The sequence below is a fragment of the Bubalus kerabau genome, chromosome 2 (assembly GCF_029407905.1).
Source record: "Bubalus kerabau isolate K-KA32 ecotype Philippines breed swamp buffalo chromosome 2, PCC_UOA_SB_1v2, whole genome shotgun sequence".
NCBI classification, from domain to species: domain Eukaryota; kingdom Metazoa; phylum Chordata; class Mammalia; order Artiodactyla; family Bovidae; genus Bubalus; species Bubalus kerabau.
The window spans coordinates 20,078,171-20,099,154 of NC_073625.1; the positions used below are offsets into that span (position 1 = coordinate 20,078,171).

Here is a 20,984-nt window from a genome sequence, read left to right on the forward strand (position 1 = left end):
TCCCAAACTAACAACAGGCAATATAATCTCCCATGAAATTCATTTCCAATTAGAAGATTGTTTCTTCTTTTTAATAACATATTCAAACTTTATCTTTTAAAAAAAGTGCAAGTGGATCTAAGCAGTGCTGCAGTAAATGAACAAATGAACAAATCTAGCACATGGACAAGGCAGGTGCTGAGGGTTGGAGAGAAGCAAAGGTCAGAGGGAGGACACAGAGGCACAGACAGTCTTGGTCAGCTTTTACATCCCTCTCTTGCTGTGAATCGTATTTCTCTTTTGGTCAGAGACCACTTCAAGGCTGCAACTGTTGCCCAGGGCTTTGTTAAATGGAAAAACTGAAAGGCTGTGGAACCTAAACAGCAGACCTGAGGCTAGGGACTTTCATTTCATTATTTAAAACTTCGTAATTACATTTAAATTTTTCCTTATCTACTCTGGTTTAAAATAGCTTCATCCCTCTAGTGTATGTTATCTTGATTCAGCAACTGAATCACCTAACCTTTTATTAATTTAGATAAATCAGATAACTCAGATTTAGCAGAGATTATATTAATTTTAACACTGAGGGAAGTTGTCTTTCTATGCAGAGTAATTAAGCAAAACCTTTCTGTATATAGATATTTTTCATTCATGTCAGGTGCTTTGTTAAAAATGGACTCTAAATTTAAAAGTGAATACAAGATTTATTTTTCTCAAGCTTGGACAAATTTAAAAGGAAGCTAAAAGGCATTTACTTTCACGCACCCTAAAACAATCCTGTTAGCACTGCAGTGACTAAGAGGCTCCAAATTACAAAGGTCAGTTAAGTAAAAGGCAAAGGCAGCAGAACTCAGATGCTAAGAATAAAAACAAAAATAGACCCAACGCAGCATTTTGCGAATGAAGATCAATGAAAATGGTTGCTCAATATCACATCACTCATAGCATTATTTCCTATGTTGTTATTGAGAGCCTTTCTATTCCAGCATTCCTTCTTTGCTGTTCTTGACATCTGCCTTAATAAAACCAATACTTAAGCCCAAATTTTTATTATCTGAAGTAAAAAGGCAATGCATGGCCTCAGTTAAAAAGTACTTACTCAGTTATCATGGGGAGAAGATAATGACAAAAAATATAAATAGAGTGGCAAGGGAGGAGCAGCACCATATTTTATTGAATTATTGACCTAAGCAATGAGGCAGCAGGTTGTCTTTCTGATCAAAACTACTTTTATAAAGTAACACAAATGCCCTTGCTTGCTCCATAGTGAAGGTCTCCACAAGGTTTAACTGAGAAGATGAAGTACAGGAAACGAGGATCTAAACCATAAAAAAGAAAGTCTAAAATATGAATAATTACGCTTTCATTTCATGCTGTAATTCTCAGACATTCTAAGCAGAATAAGCAATCCTACTGCTTCTGCTGTGACAGTATAGCAATTAAGGTTAACAATTAATATAACAAATCAATAACAAAGTAGAGGTAATGGGATATATTTCTTGAGCCTTTATGAGTAGGAAAAAATAAAATAAAATTCAGAGCATAAAGGTTTTATACAAGCAAGCTGATAGATCGAATAGCTCGCGGATAGGATAACTGGGCAGCTCTGTCTCCTTACCTGTAAGCACGGCTTTGGCTGAAGGATCTGCCAGGTCCAGGGCTGACTTCCCATCGGTGTTCCGAATGTTTGGATCAGCTCCGTGCTGCAGCAGCACTGTGCAGGGAAAGCAGAAACAGTATCTTACCTCAGGGATACAAAGATTATTTACTGGGAAGTGTCGCCTCGGCATGGTGTAGGCATAAACATACATTGCAGAATGTTTTTTCTCTTTCAAGAAAAAAAAGCAAAGCAAGAAAAAGCAAGAAAGGAGGAAAAAAAGCACTGCAGCAAAGGCTCCTCTCTCGAGTACAGCGAAGTTGGCAACTTGTGGTACAGTATTATCACGTGACTGAACATCATAAACATGAAACTAGAGAAATCTTGCCACAGACAGTTTGGGTTTGCCTCCTTCGGGCAGCAGGATGGGGAGCTGTGTGCTCACTGCCTCGCACTGGGAAATCTGCTCACGGTGAGCCTGCCCTGTCTTTCCTACCACTGTGGCTGCTTGTTGCTGCTGCTGCTTCACTGCTGAACTTCCCACCGCTTCCTCGCCTCAGAACGGTTATAATACTGGGTAAGCCTTTTAGTGCTCACTGCTTACATATGTGGAAACTCACCAGAACACACTGGCTGGCTTCCAGGAAGTTTACCAGACACAGTAATGCATGCAACTCGGGTTCCCTGCAGCCAAGCTGCAGAAAACAACTGCCTTCCGCAGTAATTCTGGCCATCAAAAATTTTTAGAATCAGAAATTCGATCACTATAATATATGCTGAGGACTGAATGTTACACATGCTATTATGGATAAAAAGTAGCTACAGAGAATTTTGAGAAGTGTAGGCTTCCAAAAGAAAGAACACTGTTTAATTATTAATTCAAAAGATTTCAAATACATCTGGTATGTGTGTGTATAGGGATGTTCAATCACAAGTTATTCTAACAGTTCAAATTTAACACATTCAAATTTAACACAACATTTTGTGTATGCCTGGAGAGAACAGGAGTTGTTACCATTTACCAATATTCTATAGAATAAACTTAAAACAAAGCAGAAATATTCAATTCAAATAAATGGTTAAAGACATTATATAATGACTGTTTATGTGTCCCAGATTTTCATTCATTAATAGTCTTATGCTAAAGTACATACAATCTTTTGGAATATTGGGAACGCAATCCTCATATATTACTAAGTAATAAAATCCTGCTGTTTATAAGGCTTTTCCTCTCCCTTTAATGCACAAGCCACTTAGTCAACGGCTTTATTATAAGGTACAAAGGAACAGCCTCATCTAGACTTGGGAGGCAGCTGCTAGGACAATGTACACCAGCATCTCTTGCACTGAACCGTGGGTACTTTGAGATTTGGGGTAATAACAACTAGCCATGGCTTGAAAAGATGCAGTGAGATTTTGTCAAGACTGTCTATAATATTTCATTCTTGATTGTAAGCAATGAACATAATTCATTTCCATATGTTTATAAAGTGACAAGAGCTAAGCAGCACAAAATAGCAAGTACCATAATATCAAACTTCATAATATCAAACTGCAGTTTTATTCTTTCCTCATATAATGAATAAGCTTTCGCTGCTATTATGTAATTTTTTATTCCAAGAAGAAATCCCAACATGAAGATTTGGCTTGTAAAGGGTCTACATCATGAAGTAGGCTCATGTATCAAATGTAAAGATGACAGTTATTGCTCTATCTTTACTTGTTGAGTGATCACATGCAAAGGGTAGGAAAACAAAGAAATAACAACTACCATGAAAAGCTCAGTTTTATTTTTTCAATTGCATACTTTAAGAACTTAAGAACCTGCTTTAAACAAGAAGTAAAGAAATATGTTAGTTTAACAAGCCTTGACAATAATATGATGGGAGCTTTGACTCTGCAGTTTAATGAGTGGCAGAGGCAAAACACTGAAAGCCTTACTGATCCTCCAAAAGTCACCTAAAGCCTCAACCGTAGCTGTTGTATCTTTGCTATCTGCAACAGAAATCTGCCCTTACAGTTCAGCTGCAGTTTTGTTTTGTTTTAGCTCACTTTTAAAGGATTAATCTTTTCACTAGAAATATCTGTTTTCTTAACATTTTTGAGTCATATGCATTTCACTCACTGGACTTGAACACACAGAAATATCACTGCAGAGTTATGTAGCAACAGGGAAGAAGCTGGATTTTCCAAGCCAGATGCTGATAACAAAATTCAAATATCAAACCATTTAAATTGATCCAATATGGGTAAAAAAACTCACAATAGAGCAGAGTTAAGAGCTTTAGGAGCAATAAAGGTATCTATAACTGGACCGGAAAAGATCTAAACTTACCTAAGTTTTTAGAAAAGGACAGCACTGAGGAGATTAAATGAGAACAGAAATGGCAGCAAAAGTACTAAGCACAGCGACTGATAATACGTATCAGCTAATAATAATGTTTAAAACACATTTTAAAATTTATTTGTACCCTCAACTCTAGCACTAACTATTAATTCTATGCTGTGTCCTACAGCCAAACCTTCAGATTTTAACTTTTTCTGTAAAGGCCTAGAGAGAAAATATATTAGGCTTTATAGATCATATGGTCTCTGTCCCAACTACTCAGCCTTGCCTCAACTCCATCATTAAAGAGGAAAAGCAGTCACAGACAATACTTATAGGATGTGTGCGGCTCTGTTCCAATAAAACCTCATTACAATTTGAATTTTGTGTAATTTTCATGTATAAGAAAATTTACTATTATGGTGAATTTTTTTATTTTATTTTATTTTTTAACTTTACAATATTGCACTGGTTTTGCCATATATCAAAATGTGCTTAAGAAAGCACTTAAAATATAAAAACAATTCTTAGCTTAAAGGACATATCAAAAACAAGGGGTGAGCATGGCCTGTAGTCATAGTTTGCCAACCTTGACCTTGGGCAGTAACAGATAAAGTGTGGGCAGGGATAGACCAAGTGCGGTCTATGGACCGTACTAGTTCCAGAATTCTCTGTAATCGACACTGAGATAACCACAATAAGTAAGAAGCATTTAAAACTGTGCATGTCATGTAAAAATTACTTTTTCCAGTACTTGGTCTTTATTGTAGTTTACAAAATTATTGGCCTGCCATTCATTGAAGAAGGAAAAAAACGTCCCTAACCACAGCTTGAGGAGCACAACTTAGACAATTACCAGGTCTACAAAGTGAAGGAGTTGGACTGTGCTGTCCTTAGTCACTCAGTCGTGTCTGATGTTTTATGACCTGATGGACCCCATACAACCCCACCATGGCTCCTCTGTCCATGGGGATTCTCCAGGCAAGAATACTGGAGCGGGTTGCCATGCCCTCCTCCAGGGGATCTTTCCAACCCAGGGATCAAACCCAGGTCTCCCGCATTGCAGACAGATTCTTTATTGTCTGAGCCACCATAGATGATTTCTAGGTATTGAGAATGGTCTCGGCTTCCCTGGTGGCTCAGATGATAAAGAATCCACCTGCAATGCAGAAGACTCAGGTTTGATCCCTAGGTTAGGGAAGATTCCCAGAAGAAGGGAATACCTACCCACTCCAGTGTTCTTGCCTGGAAAATTCTATGGACAGAGGAGCCTGGGGGGTTACAGTCCATGGGGTTGGACACTAACGAGGGACTAACTTTCTTTGTTCAGAATGGTATCAAATCCCTGATGATGCTTTTAGATTTACAGTCTAAGCATTAATATCTAAAATCTTAAAAAAGAATTGCCTCAAATAGACCTTTTTCCTCCTTTCCCTTAAGTCAAAGAAAAAAGAAAGATTTATTTATCCTAACACTATCTAACAAAAACAAAACTAAAAGTTGAGACTATAGATCAATGAAAGTTGTAGGGTACATACAAAAAAGTCGATTTCTCGAGCAGTTGCTCAAGTCAAATTTCTGTTTCACATTATTCTCCACGAAGATTTGTGTGGCACTATTTTCTAATACCAGAAGAACAGCACATACATAGGTCAAAGATAACAACCATGCCTTTCAAGAATGTCAGTCTGTACCTGAAGTGGTGACAAGTAGGACTCTCAATGCTAAAGGCTTCAAAATTTGCTTTGAAAGTTCCGTGCTACCAAAAGGAATAATAAAATATGACTACAGACAAATAATACAATAAGAAATTCATTTTGTAATAGATTCTTCTTCAAAAGTAGCACATATGTCTGAAGAAAGTCCCCCAAATACACAATCAATACACAAAATAAGGTTTGAAGGAAAAACAGAAAACTAAGATCTGAATGATATTCAGTATGTAAATCTGAGACTACTGGAGACATTCAAAATTTCTTTACAATATCTTTAACCAATTAGGGCATTATCAAACCTCAAATCCCAAATGACTAGGCTATACATCTCAAATTCATTTATCTCCTTTGGAAATTAGAACAGTAGAGAAGATATAGAAGCTAGCATACATAATAACAGAGAGTAAAAACTAAAGTAAGATCCCAATATTCAAAATGACATTCTCAAAAGAGCTATGGCAAGAAGGACATGTGAGTTTCCTATTTCTGGGACAAATGTTCACCTGCAGTAAAAAACCAGATTCAGAGAGCTTGCCTTCAGCCGGTGACCAATGAAGCAGAGATAGAAATGGACTAATTTAATTCCTCAAAACTATTAAATTTAAGTATTCACACGATTTTAATTCTTTCAAACAAAAAGAAATATTTTTATATATATGCAAAAAAGTCTCATCACATTCCTAAGAAAAAAATGAAATGCTATAATGGTAAATTATATTTAAGTACAGGCATTAATAACTGATTTAAGAAGATGGAAGAAATAGAAGCAATGTGAATTTTCCAAGCTAAAAATGCAGCAAGGCTTTTATGTAAATTATGAAAAACCATTTTGTACAGTTTTCACTTTTAATGGCAGAAATTCACCTATTAAACCATGGCAAATTCCTTGTTATGTGAATTTTAGAGCTACATTAAGGATCTAAAACTATTCTTCACAATGAACAGATATTTAATTTTAAAAGAAGCTATGTTTATGTTGAAATGTTTTACAAGTATTTCAATTATCATCTGACTTTCTTAAGAGCACAGAGACACTCATTTGACTGAGTTTCTAAAATTAAATCATACAAAGCATTAAGTTAATTAGATTTTTCAGCAAATAAAAATTTTTAAATTTTAAAGCAAAATACTACAGAAACAAATTTTAACTAGCTGTAATCTTCAATGCGTAAGACAAAAAGATACACAAACCGCTAGTATGCGAAAAGATGCTCTATACATCATCATTCAAAAGAAAAATGCAAATGTAAGAGATGGGCAGTAATCCATCTTTTATTATTAATGGTATTAAGTATTAGTGAGAATATACTAAACTGGAACTCTTATACATTGCTGGTGGGCATATAAAGTGGTACGTAACTACTTGGAAATCAATTTGGCAATTACTTACAAAGGTAAATATACACTACTGTTACATGCTAACATCCTACTTTTAGATATTTATCCAAGAGGAAAAGAAATATGGCCATACAAAAGACTTGCACGTGAATACTGCATGTTTATTTAGAACAGCAAAAAAATGAAAAACATCTCAATATTCATCAACAGGTGAAAGGATAAGCAAATTTTAGCGTATCTATACAAAAAAACTCTACTTAGCAATTAAAATAAATAAACTATTGACTTACACTTTGCCAACAGAGGTCTATATAGTCAAAGCTATGGTTTTTCCAGTAGTCATGTACAGATGTGAGAGTTGGACCATAAAGAAGGCTAAGTGCCAAAGAACTGATGCTTTCGAACTGTGGTGCTAGAGGACTCTTGAGAGTTCCTTGGACAGTAAGGAGATCAAACCAGCCAATCCTAAAGGAAATCAACCCTGAATATTCACTGGAAGGACTGATGCTGAAGCTCCAAAACTTTGGCCACATGGGAAAAGCCAACTCACTGGAAAAGACCCTAATGGTGGGAAAGAATGAGGACAGGAGGAGAAAAGGGCAAGAGGGGATGAGATGGTTGGATGCCATCACCAACTCATTGGATATGAGTTTGAGCAAACTCTGGGAGATGGTGAAGGACAGGGAAGCCTGGAGTGCTACTGTCCATGGGGTCACAAAGAGTTGGATATGACTTAGGGACTAAGCAACAACAACACAATGGAGGGATGAAATCTCTAAAACATGCTCAGCAAAAGAAGCCATACAGCAAAGAACCTATTTCTAGAATAGAAAGCTAATCTACTGTGACAGAAAACGGATCAATTGTTCTCTAGGGATGGTAGAGGGGGAAGAGAAAACTGACTGCAAATAGATACCAGAGAACTTTAAATTTAGAGTGATAAAAATGTTCTACAAAATTACAGTAGTGATTACATGGGCCTATACATTTAGCAAAACTCATCAATATACATACTTAAAATGGATGCATTTTATTTCATTATATCAAACTAATTTTATGTTAGAATTCAATAAAGTTGATTTTTTTAAAAGCTCAAAGAGGGGTCTAACCACAGATTACAAACACCTGAAGAGAAATTTACTGACCTCGAAAATATATCAATAGATACTTCTAAGAATGCTACAAGGAGAAATTATCATGGGCAAAGGATGGAGTGAGAATGTCTAATAAGCTGTAAACAGTCTTAAAAGAAAAAGAAACACATACATATTTGAAGAAAGAATGCCTAAGAGTTTCCCATAACAAGTAAGACATTAAAAAAGAAAAAAGACAGCAATTTACAGGTTCAAGAAGCTCAAACAGGACAAAATCAATGATACAGAAAAAAATATTAAACATATAAATTAGGAATAACTGAGAAACCTATATGCAGGTCAGGAAGCAACAGTTAGAACTGGACATGGAACAACAGACTGGTTGCAAATAGGAAAAGTAGTACGTCAAGGCTGTATATTGTCACCCTGCTTATTTAACTTACATGCAGAGTACATCATGAGAAACGCTGGGCTGGAAGAAGAACAAGCTGGAATCAAGATTCCCAGGAGAAATATCACCTCAGATATGCAGATGACACCACCCTTATGGCAGAAAGTGAAGAGGAACTCAAAAGCCTCTTGATGAAAGTGCAAGAGGAGAGTGAAAAAGTTGGCTTAACACTCAACATTCAGAAAACGAAGATCATGGCATCTGGTCCCATCGCTTCATGGGAAATAGATGGGGAAACAGTGGAAACAGTGTCAGACTTTATTTTTTTGGGCTCCAAAATCACTGCAGATGGTGACTGCAGCCATGAAAGTAAAAGACATTCCTTGGAAGGAAAGTTATGACCAACCTAGATAGCATACTGAAAAGCAGAGATATTACTTTGCCAACAAAGGTCGTCTAGTCAAGGCTATGGTTTTTCCTGTGATCATGTATGGATGTGAGAGTTGGACTGTGAAGAAAGCTGGGTGCTGAAGAATTGATGCTTTTGAACTGTGGTGTTGGAGAAGACTCCTGAGAGTCCCTTCGACTGCAAGGAGATCCAACCAGTCCATTCTAAAGGAGATCAGCCCTGGGTGTTCATTGGAAGGAATGATGCTAAAGCTGAAACTCCAGTACTTTGGCCACCTCATGCAAAGAGTTGATTCATTGGAAAAGACTCTGATGCTGGGAGGGATTGGGGGGCAGGAGGAAAAGGGGACGACAGATGATGAGATGGCTGGATGGCATCATGGACTCGATGGACGTGAGTTTGAGTGAACTCTGGGAGTTGGTGATGGACAGGGAGGCCTGGCATGCTGCGATTCATGGGGTCGCAAAGAGTCGGACACGACTGAGCGACTGAACTGAACTGACTATAAAAAACAGCTGATAAATCAAGACAAGTCAATACGTTAATAGAGTAATAGTACAACACATCAGAGGTAAATATCAACAATTTGAGAAACTACCCTAACTACAGCATGTGCTCAGTGGCTCAGCGGTATCCGACTCTTTGCGACCCCATGGACTGTAGCCCACCCAGGCTCATCTGTCCATAATCTTCTCCAGCAAGAATACTGGAATGGGTTGCCATTCCCTTCTCCAGGGGAATTACTGATTTAATTTTAATTAAATATTAAAACTGAAGCATGATTCAACTATTGGAAAATGTTTAATCTGTTTTGAACACCTTAGATATGTGAATCTACCATTTCAGCTGTAAACTGAAGCAACTGATGAGGTTGGGTGGGGGTGCTCTTCCTCTCCCCTTCTGCTGACTCTTCAGCAAGAGAGCAAGAGAGCAATAGGCACTCTTCCCATAGTGCCTGCTGCCGTCGTTCGGCCCTTTTCGCTCAGTGTCATCTTTTGTAGTGCATGGTACAAGGACCACAAGGAGCTGGCACATTCGATTCTTCTTTTCACAATCTATGTATGTAACAAACTATCTGAATCTAAAAGTGGCTTGTGGCATCTTTTCCAATCAAATCAGTCAGGCCCTGGCTTTGGCCCTGGACTGTCATGCAACATGAACAACAAGGTGTAGCCCTGGGCACTGGAAGACGTTTAACAGCACCCCTGACCTCTACCCGCTGGATGTCAACAGCATTCCTCCACTGCGACAACCAAAATCATCCCTGCTGCTGCTGCTGCTAAGTCACTTTAGTCGTGTCCGACTCTGTGTGACCCCATAGACGGCAGCTTACCAGGCTCTAGACATTGCTAATATCTCCTCAATAGGCAAAACTATTCGTGGCTGAAACCACTGCTCCTGAGCGTCTTACAGGCCCACAGCCAATCCCCTTATACACATGCACTTGTGTGAGGTGGAATACCTGAAGGTCTTTGCTTCTCTCCTCTCCACACTTTTACATTTTGGGTTATTGCATTAGATTTCATTTGAAGGAAGATTTTTGTGGTTTAATATCTTAATAAGAAAGAAGCAAATAGTAAATTAGTAAAATAGTAACTCGTAAATAACTTTTTAAAAAGTAATAGTAAATAGTAGTAAATGGTAAATATAAAAGTGATTTCTAAGGATTCTTTTAATTTTAAGATGCTGTGACCTATCAAAATATTTTTTAGGTACTGACTTTATATTAATAAAGCAGTTTTATTTATTACAAGGGAGATATGTTGTGGCTTAAACAACATGAAAATTTATTAAAGAAGAGAGGTATCTCATCAAAAGCAAAGGCAGAAACATGTCCCCAAATTTATCCTGTTGCTGCCAATCCCTGTCTCTCGGCTCTGTCACCATCATCCTCAGATACAGACAATACATATACTTACGCTATCTGAATCTTAATTCCAAATTCTCATTAGAGAGAATTGGCTCCAGCTTGCCTCAAAATCCTGTTCTGGACTTCAAAAGTTTTTTCAGAGAAGAGGAAGAGGCAATAAAAACAATGATGATGGAGAAAGAGGCATTAGTTCCAGAGTACTTGGGCGGATCTCAGTGGGCATCTACAGCAATAAGAGATCTTAATTTTAAAGTATTATATAGAATACATGGTGAATGAGTAGGCTTACAAAAATGTTTCTATTTTAACATATTTCTACAGTGTTTTAATGTTTATTACAAATGCCATGCTGTGCTAAGTCACTTCAGTCATGTCCAACTCTTCCTGACGCTAAGCCTGTCAGGCTACTATGTCCATGGGATTCTCCAGGCAAGAATACTGGAGTGGGTTGCTAGTCCCTTCTCCAGGGGATCTTCCTAACCCAGGGATCGAACCTGTGTCTCTTACATCTCCTGCACTGGCAGGAGGGTTCTTTACCACTAGTACCACCTGGGAAGCCCCAATTATTACAAATATATATTATGTTTATAATGAGAGGGAAATGAGAGAGATATTTCTCCTCAGACAAAAAAGATCTTTATGCACACTGTGCAAGTATGTTCACCAAAACAATACTTCTCTTAAAGTTGTTGTTTAAGTAATTAATTTGTAACCAATGGAGAAATAAAAATCAGGTAGTTCTTATCAACTGAATAACATCAAATATGGCAGTAACATTAAATTAACAAGACCAATATAAAATAAATACATTAATTTAGAAACTGTGATAATGCTGAGACTGGAGAATAAGTCTTAGGTAAAACTGTCAAGAAGTAATTTTCTATTGTGTAAAAGTCCAGATTTTTAACCATACTACCTTTTGTCTTTGCCTTTGATATAAAAGTCACTAAAAATTCAGAATTCTGTCAACATATTTGTGATATATTACGTAATTTCACCTCAATGAACTATCTGCCTTTATGTGCCTTTGAACTTAGAAAAAAAGTGCATTCTTATTTTTTCCTGGTCAAGTACACAGGAATAAATGGATTAAAAATAGGTTTCTATTTAATGAGGCACATAAAGGCAGATAGTTCACTGAGGTAAAATTAAGTTCAAAAAATCTCCTAAGGCTGCTTCACTTACTAGTGGCAAATCACCACAGTTCAGAGTGGTCCTCTGGAATCAGACTGAACGGGATGGAATCCCGGGTCCACCATCTCCTAGTTCTAGGACCCCTGGAAGCAACGTCACCTCTCTGCGCCTCCATTTCCTCATCTGTAATCAGGAGAGAGTAACAGTATCTACTCATGGAGCTATTAGGAGGACAAAATAAATATTTGAGGCACTCTTAGAACAGGGACTAACACAGTCCACATGTGCATATAAGAATTTTTTAAAGACATTAGGAAACTAATTCCAGAAAACAAAATTTTACCAAATTTACATAAGAGAGCAGTTCTTTAGGGTAACATTTTGGCATGAAATGTTTTAATAAAAGAATCATCCAATTAAATTTTGCTCCTATAACCCAGTCTTCCTATAAATAGAAAAAACCAAGAATTTTTGAAGAAGCCTGTTACATCTGGAGTAATTGAGGTATTATTCTGTATGTGTATACAGCAGATTTTAATATCCAATTCAATTATATCCTTTTTGCAATAAGAAGTTAAGGCAGGCCCCAATACATGTGGGAAATCAGTCTTATCTTCTTACACAAACCACAATTTATTTTAAGATAAAGCAGGTAGTAGAATAAATATAAGAGTGATTATGACAAAGCATATCTCCTTTCTACCTGGAAACCCTAGGGAATCAAGTTGAAAAGAAAGTCCTGTCTAGGAGTCAGACGAATGTGGGTTTGAGAAGACTGCTCTCTACTTAGCAACTGTCTGGCCTGAGGCAAATGACTTCACCTCTGTTGATTTCAATTTCCTCTTTCATAAAACACTACCTTCCACCAAGGATTGCTGTCATAATGGAGACTATACATAAACCTTATATATAGTCTCAATTATAAACCTTATATATATAGGCTCAATTATGACATCAACACATATATATATTATATATTTTATATATATATATATATAAATCTAGCTTGGTTCTTAGCACATAATAGGAACTCAATAAAAACCCTGTCCCTTCAGCTTTTCATCTGCTTTCAAAAACAGAACTGTAAACACAGAAGGTGCTAAAAAAAAAATACCAGTTGATTAAAATAAAAGCAAACTGCTAACAGCCCTAGGAACAATGAATCTGTGCCCAAGTATTGCTTTATGCTTGCTTGTACTTAGGAGAAGATTACTTTTTCTAATACTCAACTAGACTCAGCTAGATAAAATACTAATTAAGGGACAAAGCAGACATTTCAGTCTGACCAAATAAGTTTATAACATGGGCGCTCAGTCATGCCCGGCTCTTTGAGCCCCCTAAACCGCAGACCGCCAGGGACTGAAGCTGCGTCCTGCCTGCAGTGGCAGGTGGGCTCTTTACCTCCGCGCCACCTGGGAAGCCCTCAAATTTGTGACAGGATGACAGAAGTCGTACAGTTCTAGGGACAGCAACCACATGTAAGAGCTGCTTTCCAATCTGTCTCTAAGTGAAGTTTCAGATACATGGTTTTCTGAATCCATCCCTGAATTGTCAAGGGCCGAATAAGGCCTCAAGGACTTACTAGTATTTCCAGGGAAATTCCTCATTAGTATAAAATATTAAGACCGATTCAGTTTTAGTGCTACTAGACACAAGGTTTAAAGTCACACGTTTTAAAATATTTTCCACAAACAACATACGGTTGAACTGATGTCATAATATTCTGATTCTGCTTTGAATTTCAGTTTCTTCAATAATATCACAACTTTATTATTTTCCTATGTGTCTAAGAATTCAAATGACTGGAACTTCAATACACTGTTGTACTTTCAATCTGAAGGAGGAAAAGAACATAACTGTTAAGTTTTCATTCTTTGGGAAACAAAACAAATAATTTTTTAATGCAACTTATTTTGTATTAGATTCAATAAATTATCCTATGAGTGATACTCTTAACGACAGTACTTAGTCACACTTCTCCCACTTTAGCTCCTTTAGCCCACGTTCAGGAGGAAAAGAATGCCTTTTTCTTTTATTTGAGTTTTTCCTTTGCTCTTTTCCCTTCTCTCATTCCTAGGGGGTTGCAATTTTCAGAAACAGCCAATTATGATGCCCTCCAATAGCTTGAAGAACTACTTCCTCATAATTAATTTGCCTTTAAAAAATTATCATTGTTCACACTTCTTCACAACTGTCAAGCTTTCACAAACTTTTTACTCAGTCACAGCAAATCATACTAGAACTTCATACTACTGCTATTGAAATATTTGTGGGGAAAGGTTTAAGTCACAATGATTTTCCATTTTCCTATCTGCAATATCTCTGCTAAGTTAAAAGACCAAAATTGCAATTAAAAAAAAATTTCATGTCTCATCATTAAAAAAAAAATTCATGTCTCATCAAATTATAATTCAAGTTTACACAGTTACAATGAATCTGAAACAAAAGACATATATGAGTTCACAGTGATGGCAACAAAGAGCCACATATCTCTCATTAAGGTTTTACTAACGGTCAGAATACAAAAATGATCTCTTGAGGACATCTTATGCTGCCACCCAAGGGAGAAAGAGCATGGAAGGGAACAAGCACTTGCTGAGGCTCTACCCGCTTTATTATTTCAGTTAACTTCCCATAACAACCCAGTGCAGCAAGTTTGATGCCTGCCTTATAAATGAGAAATTGAGGCTCAATGCAATTGTTTGTGATAAAAGAAAATTCATACTTAATTCTAAAGCCAAGCATTTAATTTCTGCCATATCATTCTACACAAGTACAAGTCAAGATCACACCAGAACTGTAACTCAAGCTTTCTTTCCTTTATGTGACTTCTAATGGGGGCATCTATGCAATTGTCCTAAATACCTTCTTTCAATGACCAGTGACCTTGTCCTAATCCCATCAACATGCAACCACAACTCTGCAATAACACCGAGACACCAGGGTTTCATTTCAGGAGACCCACTAGAATACTTCTTGCTCTTGTTCCCTTCATCCTTACATTCAAGTAAATTATTTCAAAAGATCAACACTCAAAATGGTGCCCCCAAAGGCAAAATAAAATATACACACTCTATCTCTAAGCACGATTATTTATACCACAGCAAATATAGAAAAGTTCTGGCTTGACACAAAATAAACATATTTCGACACACTGTGGCATTTCTTAATGTCTTATCTGGATTGTCATACCTGAGGGTAGACTATCAAACAACTCACAATAAAGCGATATTCTTAATCTCAGATTCTTTTTATAGATGAAAAGTCTAACTAACACCCACTCCATTTAAAAAACAGAATTAGCAGATTTAAATAACTGAACAACTAAACAATTTTTTAAAGCCCTGAAACTGCAATTATTATACTTAACAACTTCTAGCTTGGTCAGTGAGAAAGAGGAATGAGAAGGACTCCATAAATCTTTATCTCCAATTTGGGCCTGCCTCTGAAATCTGTCACCAGGGAACTGTACAAAGCAAGGACACAATTCCTTAAATAATATCACAACTACAACTATTACACCCATTTCAGATAACATGGTGATCATGTAAAGAGAAAGCCAAGTTGGTTACATGAGCCATTTGAATCAAATACCACTTTCATACAACCCCAAGCTTAAGCCATGCATCTCAATGAACTCCATAGATTATCTGAATGACCATGTTTAATCTAAAAGTAAATGCAAGCATACAATTAATTTCCTTAACAGACAGTCTTGAGCATTAAGTAAAGCATTATCTCACTTTCAAAAATGTATGAGGTCTTTTTTGGTCATTCTTTTGTTCTGTTATTTGACCTTTTCCCCTCTAATTTAAGCATCTTTGATGTATTTCTTAAACGAGAATGAAGGGATTCATTCTGGAAACTTTAGTAGAATACAATGAACAAATAAACTCTCTATATAAATATATATATTTAACACTATTAACCAGAATGCCTACTGAAGTAGTCCCAAATTTATCAGGTAAATGCAAAAACACTAACCTTCTTGAATGCAGCTGAAATCAGTGGGCAAGTCATCAACATAATGGTGCTCAGTGTCAGCAGGGATTATTTCAGAAGGGAAAAATTACTATCATTTTTGGCTCTTCTCCTTTTGTAGGATCCAAGTATGGAATTTTGCCAATTTTTTACTTTTACAAAAATGCTACATTGAGACTTGTTTAAAAGATTCCAATTCAGTTTTTATATGGAAAATGGATGTTAAAAATGCCAAAGGGAGGTACTCTGGCAGGAACAGGCAAGAGATGGAATAATGAAACAAAGGCAAACGAATCAAATTCTCAATGCTTCGCTGAATTTTCAATGAATTTTTGCAAGGAGTAAGAAAGGTGTGGGAAATGACTTTTCTTAACCTAGCTCATTTATAGACGACATATGGATAGATAAAGTGACAAGCTAAATCCAGAGCCCTAGTCAAGTTCTCCAGCAGCTATATTTCTTTGATTCTTATTAAGAAGCACTAGTTTTCCAGTAGTTTCCTAAAAGTAATCAGGGTTTACATATGTGATTAATGAAAATGATATTCTCTATAGTACTGTTTATACAATAGTGAAAAATCAGAAATCTTCTAAATGGCCTAATATGGATGAAAGATCTAAAAAGTGGTTATTTCTATATAATTCTTGACAGCCTTTAAAAGTGAGGTTAGATAAAAAAAATATTCACTGATAATGAAATATGGTCATAACACAGTGAAAAAATAAGAAAATGGCATATGTGGAATGATCTCATTAAAGGACTATGTATACAGGTACACTGACTGTAACAGCATTATCTGACAGAACTTTGTACAATGATGGAGATTTCAACATTCACACACTCGCATACAGTAACCAGTGGACAGATATGGTTATTAAGCACTTGAAATGTGGCTAGTGCAACTGAAGAATTAAATTTAAAATTTTTTACATTTTAACCAGGTTTCATTTATAGGCTACAATATCAGACAGCATAAATCTAGATGGACAGAAAATGAGGTGTGCCGGTTAATATCATTGTACTTTCTAATAAACCCAGAAAGCTGTTCATCTTCAATATACTATATTTGAAATAACAAAAGACAAGAGTGTATCAGAAGTGGTACCATTCTTCCCTCCTCTGCTCCCAATCCCATGCCACTCTCAAGTTCCAGGACTTTTTAATCAAGGGACCATGGAAGTGATCAGGTAATTTAGTAAAGGGGTATATGATTTGAAGAGAAACATGAGTACATAGAACAGATAATTTAAACTAGAGTTTGAACAAGGAAAGTAAATATATCTTTCTAGATGGAAGACACAGAATAGAAATCATTCCTGGAAATCATGAAAGCAAGATTACTTTAGGAGTGAGTTATAATAATAAAGACTTAGTTTAAGCTTTAGTAAATAGATTATCTTAAGTTTTTTTTTAAAGTACAGTAAAAATTGCCACTTTAAATTTGTTAAGTATTTGATGATCTAAAAAAAACTAAACTAAGAATAAAGAATGTTTGGGGCATTTAAAGAATGAAATTAATTTTTTAGGCTTACAATACACTCTTAAATAAATCTCACTAAGCAGAGAGAACTTTTCATTCTCAGTCAAGAAAACATTCTTTATTATAACAACTTTATATCAGCTCTAGAGACCGTGGCAAAGAAACAGCTTTCTCCTTTCTTTACTATTTACTAGTAAAATGGTAGGAAATTTGAATCATCCATTTCATGCACAGGATATAAACATTACTGAAGAACTTTGGTTAAGTACTCTGAGTTGCCTTCAAGGGAAAACAGTGAATTATATATCACCTAACCACAGCAATTTTTGGTAGATTTACCAGCATCACCTTTTTCTTTCTTTTCCCTCCCTATCTCAACTCTTCAAACAAGTACCAACAAAAAATGTTTGACAGTCCATTCATTATAGACAATCCATAACCAGAAGTCAATGCATGCTCAGGACCAATATTCAACAACCCATCCTTAATGAAGAATAACAACAATTTGATGAACAGTCGATTAAATAAACATAGTTTATATCTGACTATAAAATGTTTTATATATATATATATGTATATAAATAATATATATATATAGTATATATATTGTATATACATAATATATATAATGTATATAAATATAGGGTATCTGTATTACCCAGCAATCACAATCTAAAGCATTTATCTCAGAGAAAAGAAAACTCATCTCTACATAAAAATTTGTACACAAATGTTCACAGGAGCTTTATTTGTAATAGCAAAGAAGTGGAATCAACCAAAACGTTCTTCAGCTGTGAATGCTAAACTATAGTACACCAAAACCATGGCATAATAATCAGCAATTTTAAAAAAGATCTGGAAGGCAAATAAGAAAAAAAAAGCCAATCTCAAAAAAATTACATACTGTATGATTCCACTTATAGCATTCTCAAAATTATACAGATGAACATGTTACTGGTTGCTAAGGGTTAAGGATCTGGGATGCGGAGTAGATCATTATAAAAGTAGGCTATAAGTAGGCTTCTCTGGTGGCTCAGATAGTAAAGAATCTGCCTGCAATGTGAGTTCAATCCCTGGGTAGGGAAGATCCCCTGGAAAAGGGAACAGCTACCCACTCCAGTATTCTTGCCTGCAGAATCCCATGGACAGAGGAGCCTAGCAGGCTACAGTCCATGGGGTCGCAAAGAACTGGACATGTCTAAGCGACTAATAGTTTCACTTTCTTTCATAAGTAAACTGAATGAGGGGAGCTTCCAATAATATGTTCTGTATCTTGACTGCAGTTACATTAATCTGAACATGTGATTAAACGGCACAGAACTCTACACATTGTACCAATACTAGTTTCCTATTTTTGATACTGTATTACGACACCGTAAGATGTAGCCAAAGGGTGAAACTAGGAGGATACATGGACCTTCTTGTACTATTTTTGGAGGTTTCTATGAATCTATAATTATTTCAAAACAAAAAGTTAAAAATACATAATAAATGCCTCTTATTATGTAAAGAGTTCAAAAGAGTCAAATATAATAAAGCAATATGATTTTTTAAGATCTTTGGTTTACCGATAAGTACAACAATCTTGCAAAAACAACATAAAAGGAAATTTTCTTAAAAGCAGCGACAGAATGAAAAATTCAAGAGGTACAGGTAGGAAAATAGAACACTTCAGCCTAAAAGAGATAATACATTGGAAGGTGAAAATTGTGTAAAATTCTTTAACAACAGAAAAATTCAATGGATGTGACAAAGTGAAACAAGAAAGAATGAGAGTAGGGAGGCTGAAGGTCTAGAAGATTTGATAAGAGTACACTTCAAATTCAGTAACAGTTATCTCATAGTAACATCACAAATAACAAGAGATTTAGTAATCAGAAAATATGTGGTAAACTCAAGCTTTTCAGATTAGTTTTATGAATGACTTAGTCTAGGACATGGCTGTTTTAGTGAGAGACTTAGGAGGAAATGGGAGAATCAAGTGTAAGATGTCAAAGATCAAAAAGGATAGGGTATAAGGGTCATGTTGAAATGACCTTGAATTTCATTTGGTAAAACTGGCTGGTGAAGTGATAAAGGATAATGGCAGAGAATAGAATAAAGAAGTTTTGTCAGACAATGCAATAATTTGAAGAAAATGAAAAAATATATTTGAAGCTGGAATAGATGGCTATGAAGTGGGAGAAAATCTTAATAACAGCACCACCTCTGTATCTTTAAATGTGACATATTTATTTGAGCTTTATCAGAAAAAATAGCCAATTATACTGAAATGGGTACCATTCAAGAAGATAATTTGTAAATCAACCTGCTAAAGGCGAAACAAACATCCATCATATTGAGTTTCAAAAAAGAGACGATACATTCAGGAGACACTATGCTTGTTCTCTAGAAGCCTGTTTTAGATTTCAAAACCAAAGATTTTACACAATAAAGCAAAGTCTAAAATAGATGCCTATTTAGATATACATATAAAGGAGAAAGAAATGCTGATTGAATATAGTTTCATATAATCGCAATCCTTAAAATCGTTGAAAAGTTCAATTTTGTTTGAAATTGCTTTTTCTCTAGACTCTGTTGAAAATATTAAGCCTTGAACGGTTGTATTCGAATCACTCAAAGCTTTTCCAGGGCTAATAAAATAGCTGGTGTTCAATTTTAGCAACATAAAGAAAAAGGTTTTGCCTTAGTACTAGATGACTTTCCTTGAATCAACCTGAACATCCAAATATGTCATCCAATTCAGTAAGAACTTGTACTTTATAATGGTTCTCAATGATGCTAGGATGGAAAACTTTCAGACTTTTAAAGACTGTAAATTAACTAAATTTGATAACAGTAATCCATCAAAATTTAGTTCCACACCAGCTGGCATTTGCCTTACATTTGGAGAGTTAATATTGTGAATCTTGTTCCTAACCAACTTTAGATTACCATGTCTTTACTTCCCCTTTGATAGAAAATAATTGCTTATAAGAAGTAACAAAGTGTTCTTTATTCTGAGGAAACAGTATTTCCACTACAATAAAAAACAAGCAAGGGTAAACCTTTATTTTAAATGTTATTCTATCTGTAGGGTTGACCTTACAATTTAGGTATTACCAAATAATACTTACCAATACATACATCGATCTTTCCTTTTATAGCAGCTTCATGCAGAGGAGTATAGTTCCAGTTATCCCTGGCATTTGGATCAGCTCCTTGGCACAGTAACAGACTTACAACCTCAGCATGGCCAAAAGAACACGCATTATGAAGTGGAATGAGACCGCCATCATCACGAGCATGGACATTAGCACCCATCTGTAGTAAGTGTTCTACCACGTCCTTTCTTCCAAAACCTAAAAATAGGGAAAATATTTTATATTGTAAATCAGTTTTGTAAAAAGAACCATTAGAATTCCTTTAACAATAATATCAACAAATATGAATAACTGAAGTACTATGTTCTACAGCAAAAAGGTAAAGAAAAAAAAAAAGATGCCATTCAAATAGATTCCCTCATCTCACAGAACTGAGAACTAAGGAAGCTCTTCCTTTAGTTTGGGCAATTCCTTCCAAAAACATTTCTTCAACACCTATTCCATGCTAGAAATGCAGGATGAATGAGGCAGGATTCCTGTCCAAGGCATTCACATTCCTCTCAAAATCAGATGCATAAAATCCA

The 20,984-nt window shown here is 35.8% G+C and overlaps 1 protein-coding gene across 4 annotated transcripts in view; it reads right to left on the minus strand.

Moving 5' to 3' along the window:
• TNKS (tankyrase) overlaps positions 1-20,984 on the minus strand; it is a 161,379-nt gene that overhangs the window by 117,600 nt on the left and 22,795 nt on the right. For all 4 annotated transcript variants that reach the window (XR_008710073.1, XM_055567203.1, XM_055567202.1 and 1 more), the window contains exons 2-3: positions 20,434-20,658; positions 1,601-1,696 (exon numbers count right to left, since the gene is read on the minus strand). Coding sequence is in view for 3 of the 4 variants with exons in the window: in XM_055567203.1 (XP_055423178.1) it covers positions 1,601-1,696; positions 20,434-20,658 (321 nt within the window). In the remaining variant the exon portion in view is untranslated. The remainder of the gene's footprint in view (positions 1-1,600; positions 1,697-20,433; positions 20,659-20,984) is intronic.